General features: G+C 41.5%; 1 protein-coding gene across 1 annotated transcript in view; it reads right to left on the bottom strand.

Moving 5' to 3' along the window:
• Window positions 1–11,914, bottom strand: part of DCLK3 (doublecortin like kinase 3) — a 30,584-nt gene extending 18,670 nt beyond the window's left edge. The window contains exon 1 of the mRNA XM_059849036.1: window positions 11,713–11,914. Within this exon, the coding sequence (XP_059705019.1) occupies window positions 11,713–11,773 (61 nt within the window). The 5' untranslated portion in view covers window positions 11,774–11,914. The remainder of the gene's footprint in view (window positions 1–11,712) is intronic.
• Between the last annotated feature and the right edge of the window lie 9,089 nt (window positions 11,915–21,003).

Here is a 21,003-nt window from a genome sequence, read left to right as displayed (position 1 = left end):
GTTTCAAGTGTGAGAAGCCATTTTGGGTATTCCATGCTGCATATTTTTATTTGTCCTTTCCATCAAGGCATAATAGAGTGAAGAAGAAATACAACTCCTTTCCTAGAACAACAAACAAAAGGGAAAACTGCAGACATGCTGCAGCAGAGCATCCACTTGCTCTGCCTCAAGAAGTACCCAACAGGCCAGGGTCTAAGTGTGGAAAGCACAGGAAGAGACACAGCTATGGAACCCACTCTGCTGTTGCCTCTGCTTGGTGCAGGATGATGGACGCTTCTTGGTTGTAATACTCTCACCAGCTAAGCACTGGGCGCCCCCCAGCATGTCCCTTAACTCTTGGCTTCATTTTCTTCCCCTGACAAATGAGATAGATGCTTCTTCTGCAAACAAATATTACAAAGAAGCCCAGCTGCCAGCATGCTGACTGAAGACGTAAGCATTATATAAGAGCTACGTGTGACTAATGCTTGGTGGTTGTACAGGTTATTTCTGTCTTCATTCTGCTTTTTAAGGATGATCTCTTGTTATCAAAAGATGACTACGTACGTGCTAGTGATTTCTCAACATTCACATACTTACATTCCACCCAGAATAAAGCTTGCTGTGAATGGAGGGAAAAAAAAAATCAGCTGTAATAACAGTTCTCTGAAATCTAAATCAACTCCACAACATGTTAGTTACCAGGAACTGAGGAAGCTCTGAATTTAATCAACATTTCCAGGTTCTTGCATACCCACTGTCATCAAAGCTTTATCTTGCTAATGGGAACTGTGAGTGACATTTTTACTGCTTATAATCTTGGTACAACATAAAAACAGTGGTGCACCAATAATGACTTTTCCCACAGATTATGTTCCTCCCTGTTATGCTGCTATTATCATATCTTTCAATAAACCATTGATTTTAAGTGCTTGGTTGTAGTGTTGATTGTTTCAATTACCCAAGCATCAATTATGTTTCCTTTCTTCACTAAATTGGCTAAGCCTCAAGGAGAAGACGAGCTTATTTTTTAATTCTGTAACTAATGGAAAAAGAGCAGTTTTATGTCATTATTAAGAACAATACAGGAATGCTTTGTTCTTTCTAAACTAACTTGATTCCTAGCCAAAAAAACTTTGACAAAGGCTTGATATATAACAATGTTCCTTATAAGGGTACAATTGCATATTCTTCTACTATGAGAAAGGCAATAACTGCTTAAATCATTGCATGACAGAATCTTCTAATATTTTGCAAGAAAAGGGGAAGTGTCAAATTTTGTCAAAGTGGTGGTCACAATGACTACATATTACATACAATTAAAAATTCACTTCAGTTGCCTGTTACAACTATTTCAGTCATAATTTCTGTTATTTTCCAGTTATGCTATATTTAACTGATACACAAGAAGCAAGCCTCAATCAGTCAGGAAAGTGCATATGCTTAAAGCAGTAACAAGCATTTCTAGAAAGCTTTCAAAGGTCACACACATACCCAAATCCTATAGCTACAATTTATATTGCTTCAAAATCTTGTTTCCATATTTATATCCAAGTGGGAGAAGGAGGAAGAAGGAGGTGGTATGAGAAACACACTTCAGTGAGTTCAAGCACAGGCAAATTATACCTCTGTGAATAAAATGTGCTTTTTCTTTTGCTGTCCTCCTGAGAGCTAACGATTATTAAATATAATTATTCCTCAGAAATGTTAAGATGGATTGACGAGTGTGTCTGATTTTATGTGCATACATATCTATCCATATATTCTAGTGTATTATGGATTATCAGTGGTGCAGCATGGCCAAGGAGGATGCTGAGGCTGCTGCTGTGGACAGGCGGGGCCAAGGCAACACAGGTGGTCAATGTCACCCTGCGCACCACCTAAACTGTGCACATGGGCACAGGAAAACCAAAACTAGAACCCATGGAGCAATACAGAGCTCCATATGATGAAGACATGATGGTCTTGCAGGGCAAACACCGACACCAACTCTCTAGAGAAACATGGAGGATGGAACAAACTGGGATTTGGGGGCTCAAACAGCAGAAACAAGAAATTTAGCACCTATGACCAAAGCACAGATGCTCTCTACTGAGAAAATGTGTACCCCTGCAGGGAGCACAGCTTCTGTGACTCATTTTTAAAATTTACAAATCATTTGTGATCACCTCAGTCCATCCCACTGTGGGGGTGGGGAGGGTGGGAAAACACAGGGAGAAATCACAAAAATTCCTCTAGAAGACATTTCCTCAGAGTGTTTTGGATCATATTCTGGACATGGAGAAAAATTAAATGAATTCTGAAGACTTAAGCTCCAAAGTTGTGTATACATCAACATCTATATCTTAAGGAATTGCCTGGCTACACCAGCTAAAACAGCAGAGTAACAGGGTTTGCCAGAGGTCACCCACTGCAACTAAATATGTATTGCTGCCATTTGTCTTTCAGAACTTATCCTTTCCCTTGGCCAGTCCATAAGCTTTTGTTCATTAATTAAAATATTGCCCCTCAGCTTGCATTCTTCTTGGCTCTCCTGCTGGAGATCCCAGTTTCAGTAATTAACTGAATGGTTCACCATTCTGCTATAAAGTCACAGGTTGAACGGAAATTAAATTTTTACAAAGAGTTTTACAACACAAAACAGAAGACAGCAGTGGAAAAGGATCTAGGCATGGCATTCCTGTGAATAAGATGGTGTTATCTGAGCCCTCCAATTTTTTTACAAGGCTTCCACTTACAAAGCAATTATGAAAATGCCCCAAAACATTAGCAGCAACTAAACTTGCACATGACAGAAACCATGTATCTGGGATCTATTTTGATACACTGGTCTCAATACAGGATAAACAAAACACTGTTTAAGTGGGCAGAGAAAGGACAGCAGTACAAATGCCTGTTTTTTCCTTAAGAAAATTCCTGCTGAGGGCATGTAAAACAAAGACCATAGGGGGAAAAAAAGAGAATGATCTTACTTGGTACAGAAAACATTTGATTCATTTCACAGTACTAATCTTCAAGTACTTGAGTATGAAGAATGTCTCTGGCACTGAACTCGGAGCAGCCGAGTACGTAGCTCACACAGGTTACCAGTGTGCATCAGCAGCCAGCTCCAGGATGCAATCCAAGTCCTCTAGAAATGTGCCATCTTTATCTCCTCTCTTGCTGTAAATTATTTAAAGTTGCAACTTCCAGGGCTAGTGCACACTCTTAGTGCCCAAGACTGAAGCAGTAACATGGCAAGTCTTAGTTCACGAGATCAGATGCACAAAAACAAAACATGATCACAGGCATCCTTTTACAGCAAGTAAATTTTACATTATCTACAGCCCCACTGTTGGAAACACTACTGGTGAACTTCTCTCTGAAGAGCCATATCCTCTCTTTCCTCCCCTGCCATGTTTTACATCGTTTTAGGACAGAGATTTTGTTTGAGTCAGGACTGGTGGTTATTTCAGCAACAACACTGCAGGCAGACACACTGCATCAGTTTTGACCAGATAAAACCCTGAGTAGAAAAAGAAAGTCAAATTTCACAAGGGCTGGATGAAGACAGTGTCATATGTCTTGTTACTGTTGCTGTTAGTTGGACAGTTGCTGTTAGTTCCAGCCTGAGCAAGCTCCAAATACTCACTCAGCTCAGAGGTATGGAATTGAAAATGGAAAAGGAAACCTAGTGAAGAACTGGACTGTGAGGATAAGAGCAAAGAGGAATCGTGACAGACTGCAGAGAAGGAAGCCAATAGTGCTATAGTCAGGTACTGTCTGACACACAGCAGTTCCTACAAACTTTTATACCTGCTGATAGAAATTCCCCTGGCCTTTACTGACACAGTTGAAGCAGATGGAGACTGTAATAGGGAAGCAGTAAAACATAAGAATAAGAGTGGATCAAGAAGTCAGGTAGAATGCCAAACTTAGACAAAGAGATGGGACTGGAAGTCAGCAATAGAACTATCCTCACATGGTCTCCTTCTCTGCAATTCTCAATAAAGAACATCTACCTGCTTTTGTTGTCACTTGCCATATTAGCTTACATTGATTTATATTTTTTTAAAATAACAGGAAGAACTACATACACAGAAAGAGGGGAATACATTAACAGAACATTAGCAAGGTCCTCAGTGAGACAGGAGAAAATTAAGAGTTATCATTCACATCCTGCATCCCATCAAAAGCAGCGAGGCCAGCAAGTGAAGGGAGGTGGTTCTCCCCTACTTTTCCATTCTCATGAGACCTGGAGCGCTTCACACAGCTCTGGGGCCCTTGACATATGAAGGATGTGGACCTGCTGAAGCAACTCCAGTGGAGGGCATGATGTTGATCAAAGGGCTGGAGTACCCCTCCTGCGAAGACAGAGGTGGGGTTGCTCAGTCTGGAGAAGGCAGCAGCTCTGGGAATAGCCTTTAGAATGGCCTTCAGAATGGCCTTTTAGTACCTAAAGGGACCTAGGAGAGAGCTGTAGAAAGATTTTTACAAGGGCATGGAGTGATAGGACAAGGGGGAATGGCCTTAAACTGAAAGAGGAGAGATATAAGGTATAAGATTCCCCGGCTTGTAGTAGAAGGCTTGGAACTTAGATGATCTAGGAGTGACTTCCAAAGCAAATAATTTCTTTTGTGAATTCACTTCCTCCCTGCATACAAGACAGTTTAGATATATACACAGTTTTTCTTATGCCCACCCCAGGGTACATTGGACCCTCTTTTTCAGGCAAACTGGATGAAGGACTGTGTTGTAGAGAAATATATGTAACCAGGAGAACTGAAACGTTTGTGAAAAAATAGAGGAAGATCAGTTTCTCTACTTTAGGCACTGCAGCCCTGAAGAACTGGATTTTGTCTCAAACAATTCCATTGAGTTTCAAAGCAATCAACTTAATCTATACTTTCCAGAGAGGATCAGAGTCTGGTAGTCAAAACAACATTCTGAGACCTGGTCCACAAACCTGCTCAGTGCTCACATCTGCAAGGGCATATACTGGAAGAGGTACTTCAGACCACAAGATAATAAAACACAACACAAAGTCATCCCAAAATTCAGGACCTAAGCATCTCAAGCTGCTTTCTTGCCCAGATTAAAGTACTTTTGACTTTATTTTCTGCACCTTGGCTGCCACTGAATGCAGTACAAGCCTTCCCTTTGGAGGTATCACAGATATGCTGATTCGTATTTGTTACTCTAGAAACAACTATGACAGAAAAGCCCAGAAGCTAATAAGCCTGTATTAACAGCAGGGCTCAAAAAACACACAGCAGAAGGCATGAAGAGCCAGGGTAAACAGTAGAGTAGAGGCTCATTAGGAAAGCTTTGTCCATCACATACACTGATGGAGACAGATTCCCTGGGGATAAAAAAAAAGCAGCATCTGATAATGCAGTAATGCATATATCTTAATGCACAGGAACACAGGTTGGGGGAGCAGCAGTTCTAATCAATAGTCATAAAAGCTTAACTTTTTAACCTGCATAATATTAGATTTTACCTACCTGGCCTCATAGAAATAGATTTTTTAATACACTGAAGAAATACATCAAATAAGCCCTACATGCTCAGAATACATTTGATGGTAAGGCAGTTATAAACTATACTAGGCAATAAAATATTATTGTAAAGCATATGGTATTATAACCATGGTTTACAAAACAAAATAAAAGAAGCACAACACAATAAAAGAACAAAAATTTTTTAAAAGTCTTTTTAGACAACCAAAGTGCATTTTATTCAACTACATTAACTGAATTTGAAAACAAAACAAACAAACAAAAAACAAAAACGAAAAAAACCCCACAACCAAACTCAATGGTATTTGCACTAATTCTTATCTGCATTTGCTACTAAAGCAGAAGGAAAACAAAACCATGTTAAATATCATTTATCATCTGGATTCGTTCAAAAACAATTTTAATACTAAAACAATGAAAAAAAAAAGGGGGGGGGGGGAGAGAGGGATCAGATTAATTTCTATAACATCCCTTCTGCTCCCCTAATGGGCCTTTCCAGTCATACTAACGCCAGCACTTCCATGTGTGATATGCACCAGTATAGGGGAGATCAATCACTGACCCAGTCTAACCCAATTTGTAGAAAATGAAAATCACTCAGCAGTTCAGACAGTGTTCTAAGTTCACTGAAGAAAAACTAATTTGGGCTCACATACAAAAAGAAAAAAAAAAAAATCAGAATAATATCCCAGTCTCATAAATATACAGTCTTAGCCCTAAAAGATCATATAAAATTAATATGATGGGATTCCAAGTTCTTTATCTTTCACAATTTCACATCAAGCATGCTTAAATTCGCATGCAATAGTATTTTTCCTTTAACTGTCAGCGCTGCAAACTCAGCTATATGTCAAGTTGGGTTCCTTCTGTCCCACACGTCACCAACAGAACTAAAGTTTCTCCCGGCCAAACGTGTCTGCTCCCATTAGGTGAGTTTCCAAAGCGTCAGCTGCAAAGAAAGAAAATGTTCTTAGTGGCTACACCTGGACTGCAGGACCATGGGAGACATGCACCTCTGGACCCACTCTGTGGCCTCATGAGGGCAAGCAAGAAGACTTCAAAACTTTGCATTGTACACCTTATCTTCAACACATCTGCTTTTTATTTTAAGAACAAACACACATTGTGTTATGCAAACTGCAAACCAGAAATCCCCAAATCTTTCAGTCCCATAAGTGTCTGTTCTCATTCTTCCCCAGTCTCTCACACTAGAAAGAAAGAAGTGAGACTACTCTCTTCCCCCAGGTCATTTATCTCACTCCCTTTTTGGGACACAGACCTCAGAGTTAATGGGAGACCCTACAGAACAAAGAGCACCAGAGCAGCTAAAAATCAGGTAGATGTTGCAGCAAAGAAGTTCCTAAGATGAGAAGGACTGTGTAGAATGACAGTCTGATGGAAAAACTTTGCAGCTGGCTGGACTTCAGCAGAGGGAGGGAGCCTGAGGGATGTCCACATTGGAAAACCCTCCCTTGTGGCTAAGGGAGCTCTGGACTTTTCCATTCTGAGAATGGATGGTGCCTCTGTGACACCCTCAGCCCCAGTGTGAGTGTCATCCCACAGCAAAACACTTGTGGGAGGCTCAGCATGCTACGACATGTGACCATATTTACTGTATGAGAATCACGATGGATCAGTGACATTTAGCAACCATCTTTCCTTATTTCTCCTCAAAGATAAACTTAGAGTTGGCTTTGCCTTAGTTCCCCCCCCCCACCCCCTTCTCCTTCACTAAATGTTCAGAGCCCCTTTGCAGTCTGTGCTGGTGTTCTACTGTCCAGCTCCTCCAAGAAGGGAGCATCAGGGACTGGACTGCTGCAGGGCAGCCTGGGTTGCTCTCTGTGCTCTCCTCCTTCCAACACTGTCTCTGTGCTTGGGCAAAAATTATCTCTTCAGGTGCTTATCTTCTTCCCCTGCAGGCCCACAACCACCCCACTGTACTGCTGCAGGTTTTCTAAATCAAGCCATTTGTAATTAAAAAATAAAATATTTACAGCAAACACAGATGGTTACTGCCATGTGTTAGTGTTAAACTGAGCTGAATCACACCCAGAGCAACAGATGAAGGTAAAGATTTCATGGAGACTGGTAATGACTCACAAGTGCCATCATATTTACTTTTTTTTTTGGAGCAGAACCCCACTTTCATTATCTTCTTTCTGACATTTTAAGGGTAGCAAATTAAAAGGCGAGCATAAAGAGAAGTCTTGTAGAGAAGTATACAGATGCATAATCTGTAAAGAGCTATGTGAAATGTAAGACTGCACGTGAAATGAATCAGTGCCTTTGGAGGTGTGAGGCTTGGTTTAAGCTGCATAAAACCAAAAAAAGAATATTATGAAACTGCTCATTTATTTAATTTCTTTCAAAGATGACAGGCTGTGTATTTTATTGGGAACAGCCATGGCTGCTTTCTGCAGTTTTCCTGCTTTAGGGTCTGCCCCAGTAACCAGGGAAGTCACCTCTGCAGCCCCAGACTTTGCATCAAGGATCTTTCAGGAGAGGGATAGAACTGACAGAGTGAAACAAAAACATCTTACACAACTGTGGCATTTGCCAGAATCCATCTGGCAAAGCCCTCCATGTGCTTCTTAAGGCTCACTGTACAGGGAGCTCTTGACTGTTGATGTTCTTGACTCCTGAAGTACCATATATTTCAAATTAATTATTCATGTTTCATTACAAAGTAAGCTTTCAACTGCTTTTTAGTCCTCTTAGCCAACAATGCTTCAGTCAAAGGAGCAGGATTCTGTTTCTTCTTGTGCGAGACATTATTCACATTGCTTCCTAAATCTCAACTTGATGACTAATCAGTTGCAACTGAGCAAACACAGTGAAAATAAGAGCCTGCAGAGGTGTCACTGAGAGTTTAATTAAGCTTCCAGATCCTTTACTACCAATAACCTCGTTGCATAACTAAAGGAAAGACTCGCCAGAGTCTGATTCTCCATCTGGTTTGCAAAAGGGGAAATCACACAGAAGTTTTATTTGTAAATATAGCACATTTAAGAGACGTTAACTCACATACAAAAGCAGAATTCCCAGCCCCATTATTACAGAACTACTTTTTCAGAAGATTCATATACTGGAGGCAACACTGCAAAACCAATTGTTTCACAGGACTTACAAAGGAAGATGGATTTCTCAGGGAAAACTGTAAGCCAGCACTAATTAGACTCAAAAGCATGATGTCAAGCAGATCATGATTTTCACATCACCAGACATTTCCCAGCATTTCCATTAACTACATTATTTGGAGTGATGAAAAAACTAAAACCTGGAGAATACGTGCAGGCTAGCACTATTGATGGAGTGGGAGATGGTGTTTTCAGAAGGTCTGCTGAGAGCTTCCTCCACGAATACGTGGCATAATTGTTTTGCATTCTTACAATAATTAGACTGTGTAAACAATGCTAGCAACAGAGAGAAGATGGTAAACACACCTGACTTTCATTTGCAGTGAAAGCCAACTACTGCTAGGTAAGATGGACAATGTGCAAGCATTACCAAAACTCCAAATTTACATCAGAATCAATCAAGGCAGTAACTCCCACTCTTTCCTGATTGGTTCCAGAATCTAGTGAACGCTCCAAAAGGACAGAGCCCATACCCTGAAATTGAGAAAAACATGGAAAACAGTATACTGTTATGAAGAGAAATGTCACATTCACCTCTTCAACTACCATATTTTCAGCTTTGATCCAAATTGCAATGAAGCTAATTAAAAGTTTCACATTAGCTTCAGTGAGATCTGAGGCAGCTGAAATCACCATACTGTTCTGATTCTAATTATATTTACAAGAAAGATTCTAATTTTATTTACAAGAAAATCTATGTAACACTAATTTCAAATGTTGTTAAATGTCAAGGAATCATTAACTTAAAGGAAATGAGAAAATCAGTGACAGAAACCAACTCAATTCACCCTAGAGCTGTTGGAAGAGAAGGAAGGACCACAAACCTCCCTTATTTTTACAAAACTATAGTTGTTTCTGCAGAAAACAAACCAAGCTAGGTAATCCTGGAAATAGGGAAATGAATCCCACACAACTTCCCTTAGTCACTAAACACTGTAAGTCCAGCTGGTGCCAAAATCATGACGCTTTGAGGAACATGACCAGAAAAAGCAGCAGTGAAAACAGATACAAAGCTGGTAGTGACACTACCAGATAAAGGTACATTCAAAAGTCAGGCTAGCATGCCCAAGGTAATTAACTTGAGTATTAAAAAAACCCAATCTAGACAAGGTAACTTAAGCATCGCTCAAACTCAGGGGTTTGAACAGCTGCCACTAACTTGAATTAAACCAAGTTATCTTATCTTTGCTGACAGTTTAAGTGCAATTAACCAATTCAGGATAATAAGCCACAGATGGAGATTCATCAGAAGCTAACTCCCAGCTGATGTGCCTGAACAGCCTACAAAAATTTTCATGGAAAAGGTCATGCTATTTCAGAAGATCCACACCCATTATACTACAAGAAAAGAACTCACTCAGCAGGATCAGTTTTATCTGAGGAGCTGAAGGGTGGCATCCTGAGATATAAAATTCAGTTACCTCTTGAGAAGAGCATGAGTTGCTATAATAACTGTACTTCTACTACATAAAGCAGCTGTAATATGTTTTGTAAGCTTCATTTCACTTCCTGACTGTTTTGGGAGTCTGCTGAGTTATCAACATTTCAAAGGGTCAAAACTACATTCAGGTCACAGAAAAAAAACACAAGAAGCATCAAGACAAAACAAGAAGGGCTAGAAGAAAAGGAAACAAGGAGGTGGGAAGACAATATATGTTGCATATATGCACGTTTTCATGTCTCTATAAAGTTAATATCAAAAGCATGCATAACAAATTATCAGATTCAAGGATAAACTCTCAGTTTATACCCTCACACAGGATGGGTTTCAATCTTAACGCTCAGAGCAAGGAGCTAGAAACTTTTTACACTATTGCAAGTCATTGGGATTTTTTGTTGGCTTTGGGTTTGTTCTTTTTTGAAAAAGGAAACCTTTTAGTACTCAGTGCAGGAGAAGTTTCAGTTTATGGGGCTCTTCTCAAACACTGTGTCTCACAACATGAAAACTGCTCCATTAGCTCAAACCAGTGGCCCGTCCAGTCCTGCTGACATTGCATACTGAATGTACCCTGAGGAAGGCAGAAAATAATGCTGCACAGGGAAAAGTTATGCAGTAGTTCTCGAATAAATATCTGCTCAGCTATTAAACAGAAGCAAAGACAACTGATATAACTACAGAAACCAGGGGCTGCAAAGGCACAGCCAGCATTCTTCCCAATAGAGGTCTGGCTACCACACGTCACAGCACCTCCATCTGACACAAGAGCCCTTCCCACTCTGAGCCCCTGCCTGTAACCCGTATACCTCCAGCCGTTGTGATTCCCCAGCTGCGGGAAGATTCATCAGCCTCAAGTGTGTTTTAACACACAGTTGTGCAATGGTTTAAAACCCTTACACTGCATTCGATTCACTTTTCTTTGCAGAGCCATCAGTGTGCTCTGAGCAGCCCACAAGCATTCGCTCCCAGCGAAGTACTCTCATGCCAACTATTAAGAGTGCAAGTTACTTCAAATCCTCGATTTCCATGGGAGCACAGATGACACCGTGCCTGCCTTTCCGAGCGGCAAACGCTGAGTTTGCACTCAGCCTCCAAAGCTTGCCCCAGTATCGGCGGGCTGCCGCGGGGCCGCTCAGCCTGGAGCAGGGGCGGCGCGACCCGCGGCCAGCGCCAGGGACAGGCTCTCCGCGCTGCGGCAGCGCCTTGCTCTGCTTCCCAAAGCAACCCACTTCCCAGAGAGTCCACTTGCTAGTCTCCCCTACAGCACAAAACTGTGGGGGCGAAGGGGCCTCTTCAATTCAAAATACAGGCAATTAAAGGAGCACGGTGAAATAACCGCCCCAACTCCGGACCTTCGGGGACCTCTCTCCCCTCCCAAAGCTCTCGGGCCGAGAGGCAACGTACATTCCTTCCTCCGTCAGTCTCCAGCCCTATTTTCCAGCCCAAACGCCCGCGAAAGCTTCCCCCGCTACCCGCAAGGACCTGGGCAGGAACTTTCGCGGCCTCCGCCCCGCGTCCCCCCCAGCCAGGGCGCCGCGCCGCCAGCTCGCCCCCTCCTCCCGAAACGAGCCCCAGCTGGCGGCCTGACGGAGCAGGGTCCTGCTGGGGTGGCGCGGGGGGTGCCTGCGGGGAAGGGGCAGAGGGAAGGGGCACTCACCCTGGCAGTGGCAGCAGGCGCCTGCCGCGGGGTGGAGCGGGGGCGGCGCGGCGGCCGGCATGATGCGGGGGCTCGGCTCGGCTCCGGCCAGGGGCTGCCCGCACACCACCGCACGCTCCCTCTGCGCCGCCTCCCGCCTGCGAGGGCAGTCAGGGAGCTGAGCGGGAGAGAAGGAGGGAACCCGGCGGAGAGGCGGCGCCGCTCACCGGCCACACCGGCGGTCACACCCCCGCACCCCTTCCCGGGCTGCCCGCCCTCCCCGGGGCTGCCCCGCCGGCGGCACCGCCCCGCCGCCTCAGCGCCCGCCCGCCCCCGCACCGCTGCTCGCCCGCCTCCCGCCTTTCCCCAGCGCCCGGCTCGGCCCCAACCGCCGGGGTGTCCTCGTCTGCCCCCCAGCCGGGCGCCCGCCGGCCGGGTACGGGTGTTGGTTTCATGCCCGGGGGGCTCGGTGTATTCCCGCGGGTGTCCCCAGGTGGCAGGATGCGGGGCATTGCTTCCAACCCGCTCACGAGTGAAAACGTTTTTATTGTCGCCCTGTAGAAGCCAAGTAGACTTGGTAAATCATTCACAGAATCACAGACTATGCTGAGTTGGAGGGGATCTTCAAGTATCATCAAGTCCAACTCCTGGCCCTGCACATCACCATCCCCAAGAGTCGCTATGTGCCAGAGAGCATTGTCCAAATGCTCTTGAGCTCTGCCAGGCTGGTGCTGTGACCACTTCCCTGGGGAGCCTGTTCAGTGCCCAACCACCCTCTGGGGCAAGAACCTTTTCCTTATACCCAACCTAAACCTCCCCTGACACAACTTCAATTTTGCTTGGATTAAAAAAGACAAGCGCTAAGCAATGTTAATAAAGTGCACACTGGATGCGTAAATAACTGCTTGCCCAACACCTACGTAAAATATGAGAAAGGAGTTTATTTCATCCAGACTGCCCATGGGATGCTGGCTACATGGCCAGCACACCCGAAAAATATGCAAGTGAACTGATGAGCTACAAAGCTGGTTTAAGGGTTGTGTAAATAGAGCTCGGTCCCCATACCATGCTACAAAAGGAGATGCAACTTGATAATAGCACATACGTACCTTCATAGGGGAAAATACCACAAACTAAAAGGCCCTTGAACTTTGTAGTTGAAATGGATAAGAAAGTCAATGTCTGGAAGTTGAAGGCGTGTAAATTCAAATAAGAAATGTTATTGATGGGAGTGAATAATCACTGGCACAAATTGTGGAGGGAAGCTGTATTTTATTCTTTGGAAATCTCCTAATAACACAAGATGTCTCTGTGGAAAATAATATGTAAATCCTGTATGAATAACTGGTAAATACAGTATCCCAACAAGAAGTTGGACTTACATGCAAACTTTAGTGGCCTAAGATATCTAAAAGATGTGTTATGTCATTCTGGCTTCAAACTGTTTGAACAGGACAAAGCAGAACATGCTAAACATTTTTCTTATACTCTTATTTTTGCCATTTACTGAAAGTATTGTCAAGCTGCCCCGTTATTAGAATGTAAATCCCAATATTGCAGAGTGGAGTGTGCCTGGGCTCATCCGGCCTTGGTGCACTGAACCAAAGGTATCAGCTGTGGTTTTTCACCTCAGAGACGCCTTTAGCTGGCTGGCAGGCACTCAGAATGAGTCCAAGCAAAGTAGAAACTCAGTTACCTCTAATGGAAAAGGTTCAGGCGATGGTGAAGAGAAAGAGAGCGGATTCCGCCGGAGGGTTAAATCCAGAGTTTATTCCAGGGTCACAGAGCCCTGAATCTTGGTAACAACTCCAACAGAACCCAACCAGATGGCTTCAGTGCCTTTTAAGCCCACAGGGAGGGGGGAGGGAGAGGATAGGTGAGCCACCAACCAGGTGGGAGGGGGAGGGTCTCAAGGGACAGGCCAATGACCCCAGGTCTGAGAAGCATCTTTTGAACTTCTGCCAATCACACGACGCCCTTACTGGAATGTGGAACTTGACAGACAGCACTTAGAAGGAAGAGAAGGGGGCAGGGGGAGGGGAAGGAATAAGCTGGCACGCCTGAGAGACAGGATATAGCTTCACACCACAACACTCTGTTTAATAGCTTGTCTTCTATGATTTTACTTCCAGGGTATTTCATCATTTTGATGGCAACAGAGTCTAACAAAAACATCTTTTTAGAAGTAGATCTTGAACAATATTTTCCCTGAAATGTATTTCACTGTGCTTATAAAGAAATGGGTATAAAGCTGAAATATCTTTACTCACTCTTTGGCATGGAGAATTAGTATTTGGATAGACCATGTAGTGAGTGAAACTATGTAAAATAAAAGCACAGACAAAAGCTGTCTTATAAACAAGTCAAAACTCAGGTTGTCAAAACCCTGCAGCACATTATAATACCAAAAAGTTAGCATAACTTCACCATCTTTTGAAATCTTCTTATTTGTTTAAAACCTCAGAAACTTTCAAATCCCATATTTATTTTCTTATTTTTGCCTTACTCCTTTATCTAGAGCTTGTTGCTTGCTACAGCCCTGCAATCATCATTATCATTTTAGTTTTGAACAAAAGATCTTCAGGATTAGAGCTGCCTGGAGGAGCACAACTAAGGTGTTGCTTTTCAGTCATTTTCACACGTGCAGTTTGTGTTGTGTCACAACACAAACCTCTTCTGACACCTCTTCTGACACACGCCATGCCCATGTGTAATCCTGGCTGTAGTAAAGGCAATGGCAGGTGTCTTCTGCTATTCCCCATCTTTCACCCAGTCCTTTAAGCAGTGTTACAACTGATTTCTGCAGTTGTTGGTGTCTCAATTATTAACCCTGTCTTAAGAAATCAGGGACTGTGTTCAGTTCCTGTCTCTAGGACTCCTCCACCAGGTCATTCCACTTTTCTGTGTGTGACCTTTTCAATGTGAAAGTCAAACACAACATCAGTTAAAGGGATTCGCTGTTGATGGATGCAAAATCCTTAGAACAGCTAAGTATCACTCTGCAGTTTGCTTCAAAAATAAGAATGCAACATAACCCAAAAATAAACGCTAGATCAGGGGTACCCTCATTTCTTATCCTAAAATGAAAAACAGTTGAGGAGTGAATACAGACTTCTGAAGACACCTCATTTCTACTTACCTCTGGAAAATTGTCATCTCTGCCTTCATCAGTTAGTGAAGTGGTTTTTCCTTTAATCCACTTTTTAACCAGCCAGTGACCTCAACCACTCCATACCTCTGTTAAACTATCTGCTACTTCCTTGCCATTTTTTAATAAGTATAATCAAGAACCACAAGATTTGCTTCTCAATGATGCCTTTTCAACCTGTAAGAAAGCTGAATTTCACAGACAAATCAGCAGGAAGTTGCCAAATACATGTCTCTGTGTTTTACACACCAAGTTCATACATAGTATCTACAGATGGCTATTACTGACAATAGATCTGTTAATACACCCTTGGAAATGGGATGTTCTGTCTCTTTTAGTAAAAAATCCTGCTTTCTTTTGGCCTTGTCCTAAAATCGGCAATTTTCTTCTGCCTTAGAAACAACCTCTTTGTCTCCCTTTTCCCATCCCTTGAGAACCAGGATTCAGCTGGCACCTGTTCTCTTTCAAGGGCTGTACTTAAATTAAAGGAGATATGTAAAACAAAATTTCCACCTGATCTTCTTGAGGAATTATTCTCTCTAGGTGATCATGCTTGGAAATTGCATTTTGTTTGTTTCTTGTCATATTCTTAAAAATATATCACTAAAAATAAATCCCATTTTTTTCATGGTGGACCTATTAACCAGATAGCATCATCTGGTTATACCCCAGATAGGATCATCTCTTCTGCTATCACAATACATTGCTTTGAAAGTAATAAATCACCTATACACACCATGCCAAGCGAGGAAGAAGTAGCAAGAGCTACTGTATATATTTATTTGTCACTGTTTTTCATAATTTAAAAGAAATTACAATTGCTTTGTGACAAGAAAAAATCAGCTACTTTAAACTTAATCAGTTTATTCAGAAAGTCAGATGAGACCTGTCTTCCAAATGTCCAGAAATCTAATCTAGAATATTGAATAAATCAGCATAGAAATATCAGTTTCACAATGTGGTTTCAATAACAAAAATGTTAGTCTATCATTTTTATGTGAGAGTCATTCATACACAAGTGGTTTTCCAATTTGCTAATAGTCCCTGAGGTGGCAAATTAGTCTTGAAGTCTCAGAGCCCACTCCTATAATGCAATTTTTCCTTCGTTTAGAAAGAAAAGTGTGTGCATTATTTTCAGACTATATGAATATACCATGGCACTGGGATATTCCAAACACCCAGGAGCCAATGGTTGCTTGGGGCACATTAAACTTTGTCACACGTGGTGTAAAGCAGCTTGCACTGACAAGAGGCTGAAATACAGAGGCTGAAATGCTGTGACAGGCAACCTGACACTGCTGCTTCTGGCAGAACTATCAGGGATTATTTCATATTTGCAAAAAATACCTAGATTGTAAATAAGACAGCAGTTAATATGGCTCCTTAAAAAAAAAAATAATTAATCCCAGTGCATTTAATATAAGAATGAAAGACAAAAAAAAACCCTGACCTTTACAGAGGACTAAAAATAATACTGAGTTCTCTCTAAACCACATTTCTATCTCATCTTCTATGGCTTGAGTATATGAAATACAAGGAGCAAAAGATGAAGGAATTAATCTAAATGAAGCTGATGGTAGCTAGCAGTCTGCTGCTTTTAGAGCTCCATAAACTAATATTTCAGACCTCTTCAGTAAGAAATCAAAAGCCATCAGTAAAATACCAAAAAATGACAGGCATTATTTAAATCACAAAAAACAAATGCCAAGCTATATGTGAACAACACAGGATTTACCCTCCACCCTCAAAAATAAATAAAAGAAAAAATCAGTTTATATCCATGCTCCTCCCTAAATGTCATGAAGGAAAGAGTTCCCAATAGAAACCAAATTCTAATACCAGAGTGGAATCAAGACAATGTAGAATTTTTCCAGAACAGTGATATTACAGGCATTTATATAACAACAGCACTGAACAAATTCACAAGATCAAATAAAAAACTCAGGACCCAAAGCTTCCTCAGTCACAGGCCAGCAGATATCCAAAGTGAAAACCAGACTTTGGAAAATTATTACCTAACCAAGAAAGAAGATAATGAACATAATTGACTACTTCTTTCCAGAATTAACTTTTTATTTAAAGGGCATATTTAGAAAAGAGCATTGTATTCTCACCAAAGTAAGGTCTGTTATCTTCCTCAAACATGTTCCCTTATTTCAGCTTCTAAGTCATGATCAGTGTCAAATTCAGATAATTAGAAACTGCAATGGAAAAGCGCATTGATAATAGGTGTATTATAAATGGCAGTGTTTTGATGATGTAGGATAATTCTCCATGACTTGTTTTGGAAAGTGCTCATGTATTAAAGAGACACTCATTGGTATCAAATGAGTAGAAATTGTGACCGCCTGACATCCCCTGACACTCCAGATTTCAGTTTTACCTGTGCTAAGCAATACATACAGAATTATGACTTTGATTAAGACTCGCAGAATGGTATGCTTATCATTAGGACACTTCTCTAAGAAGACATTTTATATTTTATTTATATTTTACATTTAATGATGTCTTTCATTCAGGTATTGCAAAGGTCATCAACATTCAGTGAAACCTTGCACAATGCACAATAAGGCACGTAGGAACTTCATTAATAGATGACCTGATCGAAACCTAGAGCTGGAGAGAAACAGTGAAGGTGCATAAACTGTATTTAGGTATCTTAAATGAATATTAAAAGCAAGACATTTCAAACATGGAGACACTCAATGAGGGTCACACAGCAAGTCACAGAAGTAGAATCCAAACCTCAACTGCCTGACTTCGAGTGCCTCAGTATTTGCCATTGTTATTACAATATTTGATGCCCTAGGTATTTACACACCTATGTAAGCTGTCTTTGGATTTTTTAGAAGCTGTATCCCCTGGCTGACAGTATAGTTTTAAAAATACACTCCTCTCCTTGCTTAGAAGTTACTCTCCCTTCCTTGCTATGAAGTTTTGAACCTGATTCCTGCTGTGAATACTTCTATTTGCTACATATCAGCTTATTTCATGCCTCATGTAAAGTGAAGAGGAACCTTAGCTTCTTGGAGACACTGGTTTTCACTGCCACTGATGGCTCAGGCAACAGAAAATTTATCTGCAAACAGTGTGAGACAGTGTTTGTACCGATACATTTTTAAATGACACAATTCATAGTGTTTGGAAGCAGGCAGTTCATACTTACTAATTATGTCTGCATTGTTACTGTAGAAATGGAACACTACCAGAAAAATAGAGATGGATGGGAAAAACAGACCAGTAAACCAGAAATGGCAATACCAATCTGACATTATCTTTTACCCCAAGGTCATTTAATCTAGCACTGGTCAGTACTGATGAACAGGCGGATCTTATGAGTGACACCAGAGCAAAGAGGCTGTACTGGGAAAGGCAAGAGAGGCATCACTGATTTTCAGGGCACCTCTTCAGGTAAACTGAGGGGCTATATATGTTTCTCTCCCCATGCTCAGGAGCTGGGCTTAATGAATAAATTCAATTCCTCATTTCTGCACTAAATTAAAAGGCTGGAGCAAGGAATGTGTTTCTGTTTTTCATGAGGGGGTGAGCAGGACTCAAGTTGCCCAGCCTTTGCTGCATCTTTGGGAAATGTGGCCACAACCTGTCATGTTCATGCATGAGGGAGGAGCCAAGGTACTGCAGTCAGTCTTCTAAGTAATATAGCTGTAGATCTTCCTTAAATTCTTGCTCACTTCTCTTTTGAAATAAGGACTTCTCACTCAAGCAATGCCTCTGGTTGGTGGGAAAAGAAAGAATTTGAAAACTGTAGATTTTATCTGAGAAACTTCCCAAATAATACAAAATGTGGACTTTAGCATCGTTTTAAGAAACATCATCTTCTATGCTTTCCTTAAGAATACCTGAAAATTGTCTTTTGTGAGAGCTCCAGTCTGATTAATAATGCTTATGATTCTTAGGAAAAATGGATAAAGGATCCAAATTTTCCTTATCACTCTTGAATACATTCCACTGTAATTAAAGTTTCAGACAGCAAACAGGGCACTATCACCTCTACTTTCTGCTTGCTTGCAGCATCACTTTTGCATTTCTTAACCAGGACAGAATTTATTTTTCTTGCCCAAGCTTTTGCAAAGTCAGCCACAATGGCGTTCCTGATGGCCTTCTCCATCTCACCATAAAAAGCCCACATGACATGGAGGGAATTCCAGGACACAGGGATTTGGCCTTTTGAAACTTTTCCCCATGGAGAATTCATGGGGAAAACCTACACAGGTGATAATCTCATGGACAGAGACCTCAGTGGGACTCCTAAGCAATCACATCAGGCAGGTCAAACCATCTGGAAAGATAGGATCAGAATGAAGAGAGACAGATCTCTCCCTCTATATGGAAATATAAAGTCCCTGCAAAAGGGCTTCATACTCAACAGGGAGAAGAATTTATTGCATGTAGCTTACCTTCCCTTTTATTACACTAACGCCCAAAAGACTGCCTTGCAATCCCGGTTATTCAATCCATTATTGTCATAGCACAGTGATATTAAGAGGTGGCAATGTAAAGTGGCACCTGAAATTAAATTAATGCATTGCAACATACAGTTCTGACAGTCTGATGAGCTGGGTCCTTCAATTAATTGATGATTGTCACTTACAACAGGAAGAAAGTACAAGGTTAAGCCACATGGAATAAGAATGTTTCTGATGGATTACAGCACACACAAGATGTTAACATGTTTTTGTTTGTATGATTCATAACCCCTTTCACATCCACAAGAACCTGCATTTGGCTATTTAGTTCAGAAGAATAGGGAAATGAAGACCATTTGTGATCCAAGTCAGTAACAAAGAAGCCTTCTACAAAATGGAAAAGTATATTAAAGAACAGAATGTGTTGGGGAAAAAAACTTGTCACTTTGACAAGGCCAAGAGACAAGACAAGCCTGTGCATGGTAAATGCATGGAGTGTTCCCACATTTATGCTAATGACAATGTAAACACAAATGTATTTATTAGGAATGTAATTTTCATGAGAAGTCATGGCTGAATGACAAATCATAAGTGTCTGAAACGCACACAATGAAGCAGAATCCTTGAAAACAAATTACTTTCCCAACCCCCTTGTCTCAATAAAGATTTTAACAACCTTGCATTAAAGTGAATGAATACTGCTCAGCTGTACTCAGAGTATTTCAAGTGTCTTGAAGAATTGTCTATATTTATGAAGTTTTTATAATGTTTCCTTACAACTTTTGAGTTTTGTAACATCGTATTAGAAATGCAGCGCTTTAGCTGGGACCTTGAGATGCAGCCAGGGAATCCAGGGAAGAGACTGCCATTGGGCAGCAGGAGACTGAGCTCTATTCTCAGCACACACAACACTGATCTGCTCTGGAGTCTGGCACAAGGCCCCTCATTTTGTGGCACCTGCCTTTCCTCTTCCTAATTAGCTGTGATATTTTGGAGGAAAGGGATAGAGGGAAACTGAGGACAGGACTGTCTCCTACAGCATTGTAAATCCAAAAAATTGTACCTTCAGGCTCCACTTTCAGCTAGGACACCTTGGTATTCCTGAGGTCTAAATAAAAATATCACATTGCAAAGCACCCTCTAATATTTAGAGGAAGATTTTGTGTGAAAACAGTCACCAGCTGTTCCTTCTCTGCATGCTTAGTACAACTGGTGCCACTGGTGCCATAACTTTTGGGAGCCCCAGTTAGAATTAGCTATTTCTTCTGGACTTTGATGAACGAGATATGAAACAAGCTGGAGAACCAAAACCGGAGAAGCTGTTCTAGTTACTTTTTGTATTTCATTAATCTCACAATCTAACAACTATTTTTTTTTAAGCCTCAGCTACAGTTATATGAGAATTTGCATTACCATAAAAAAATGCTTGGCCCTCTTGAATGAGAAAGGGTATCTTGAAAACACCAGCATTACCAGTTAAAGAAGCAGCAGACAAATATGCAATACTGGCATTAACTGTTTCAGGCCTGAATTTAGAAGCCGTGATTTTCTCTTCAATTTCTCATTTGTCTCTTTCCCCCTCTTTGCCCAATAATTTTGACAGCACTGACTGATTTCTACCCAAATTGACAAGAGAGAAGATATTTTAAATATAAATGCCTTGTATACATTTTGAGAAAACTTTAAGCTGGCTAGCACACAGGGAGCCAAACTATTTTCCCTCACAAGAGCAAAGCA

This window comes from Haemorhous mexicanus, chromosome 1 (assembly GCF_027477595.1).
Source record: "Haemorhous mexicanus isolate bHaeMex1 chromosome 1, bHaeMex1.pri, whole genome shotgun sequence".
Taxonomy (NCBI): Eukaryota; Metazoa; Chordata; class Aves; order Passeriformes; family Fringillidae; genus Haemorhous; species Haemorhous mexicanus.
This window is presented reverse-complemented; position numbering and strand designations above follow the sequence as displayed.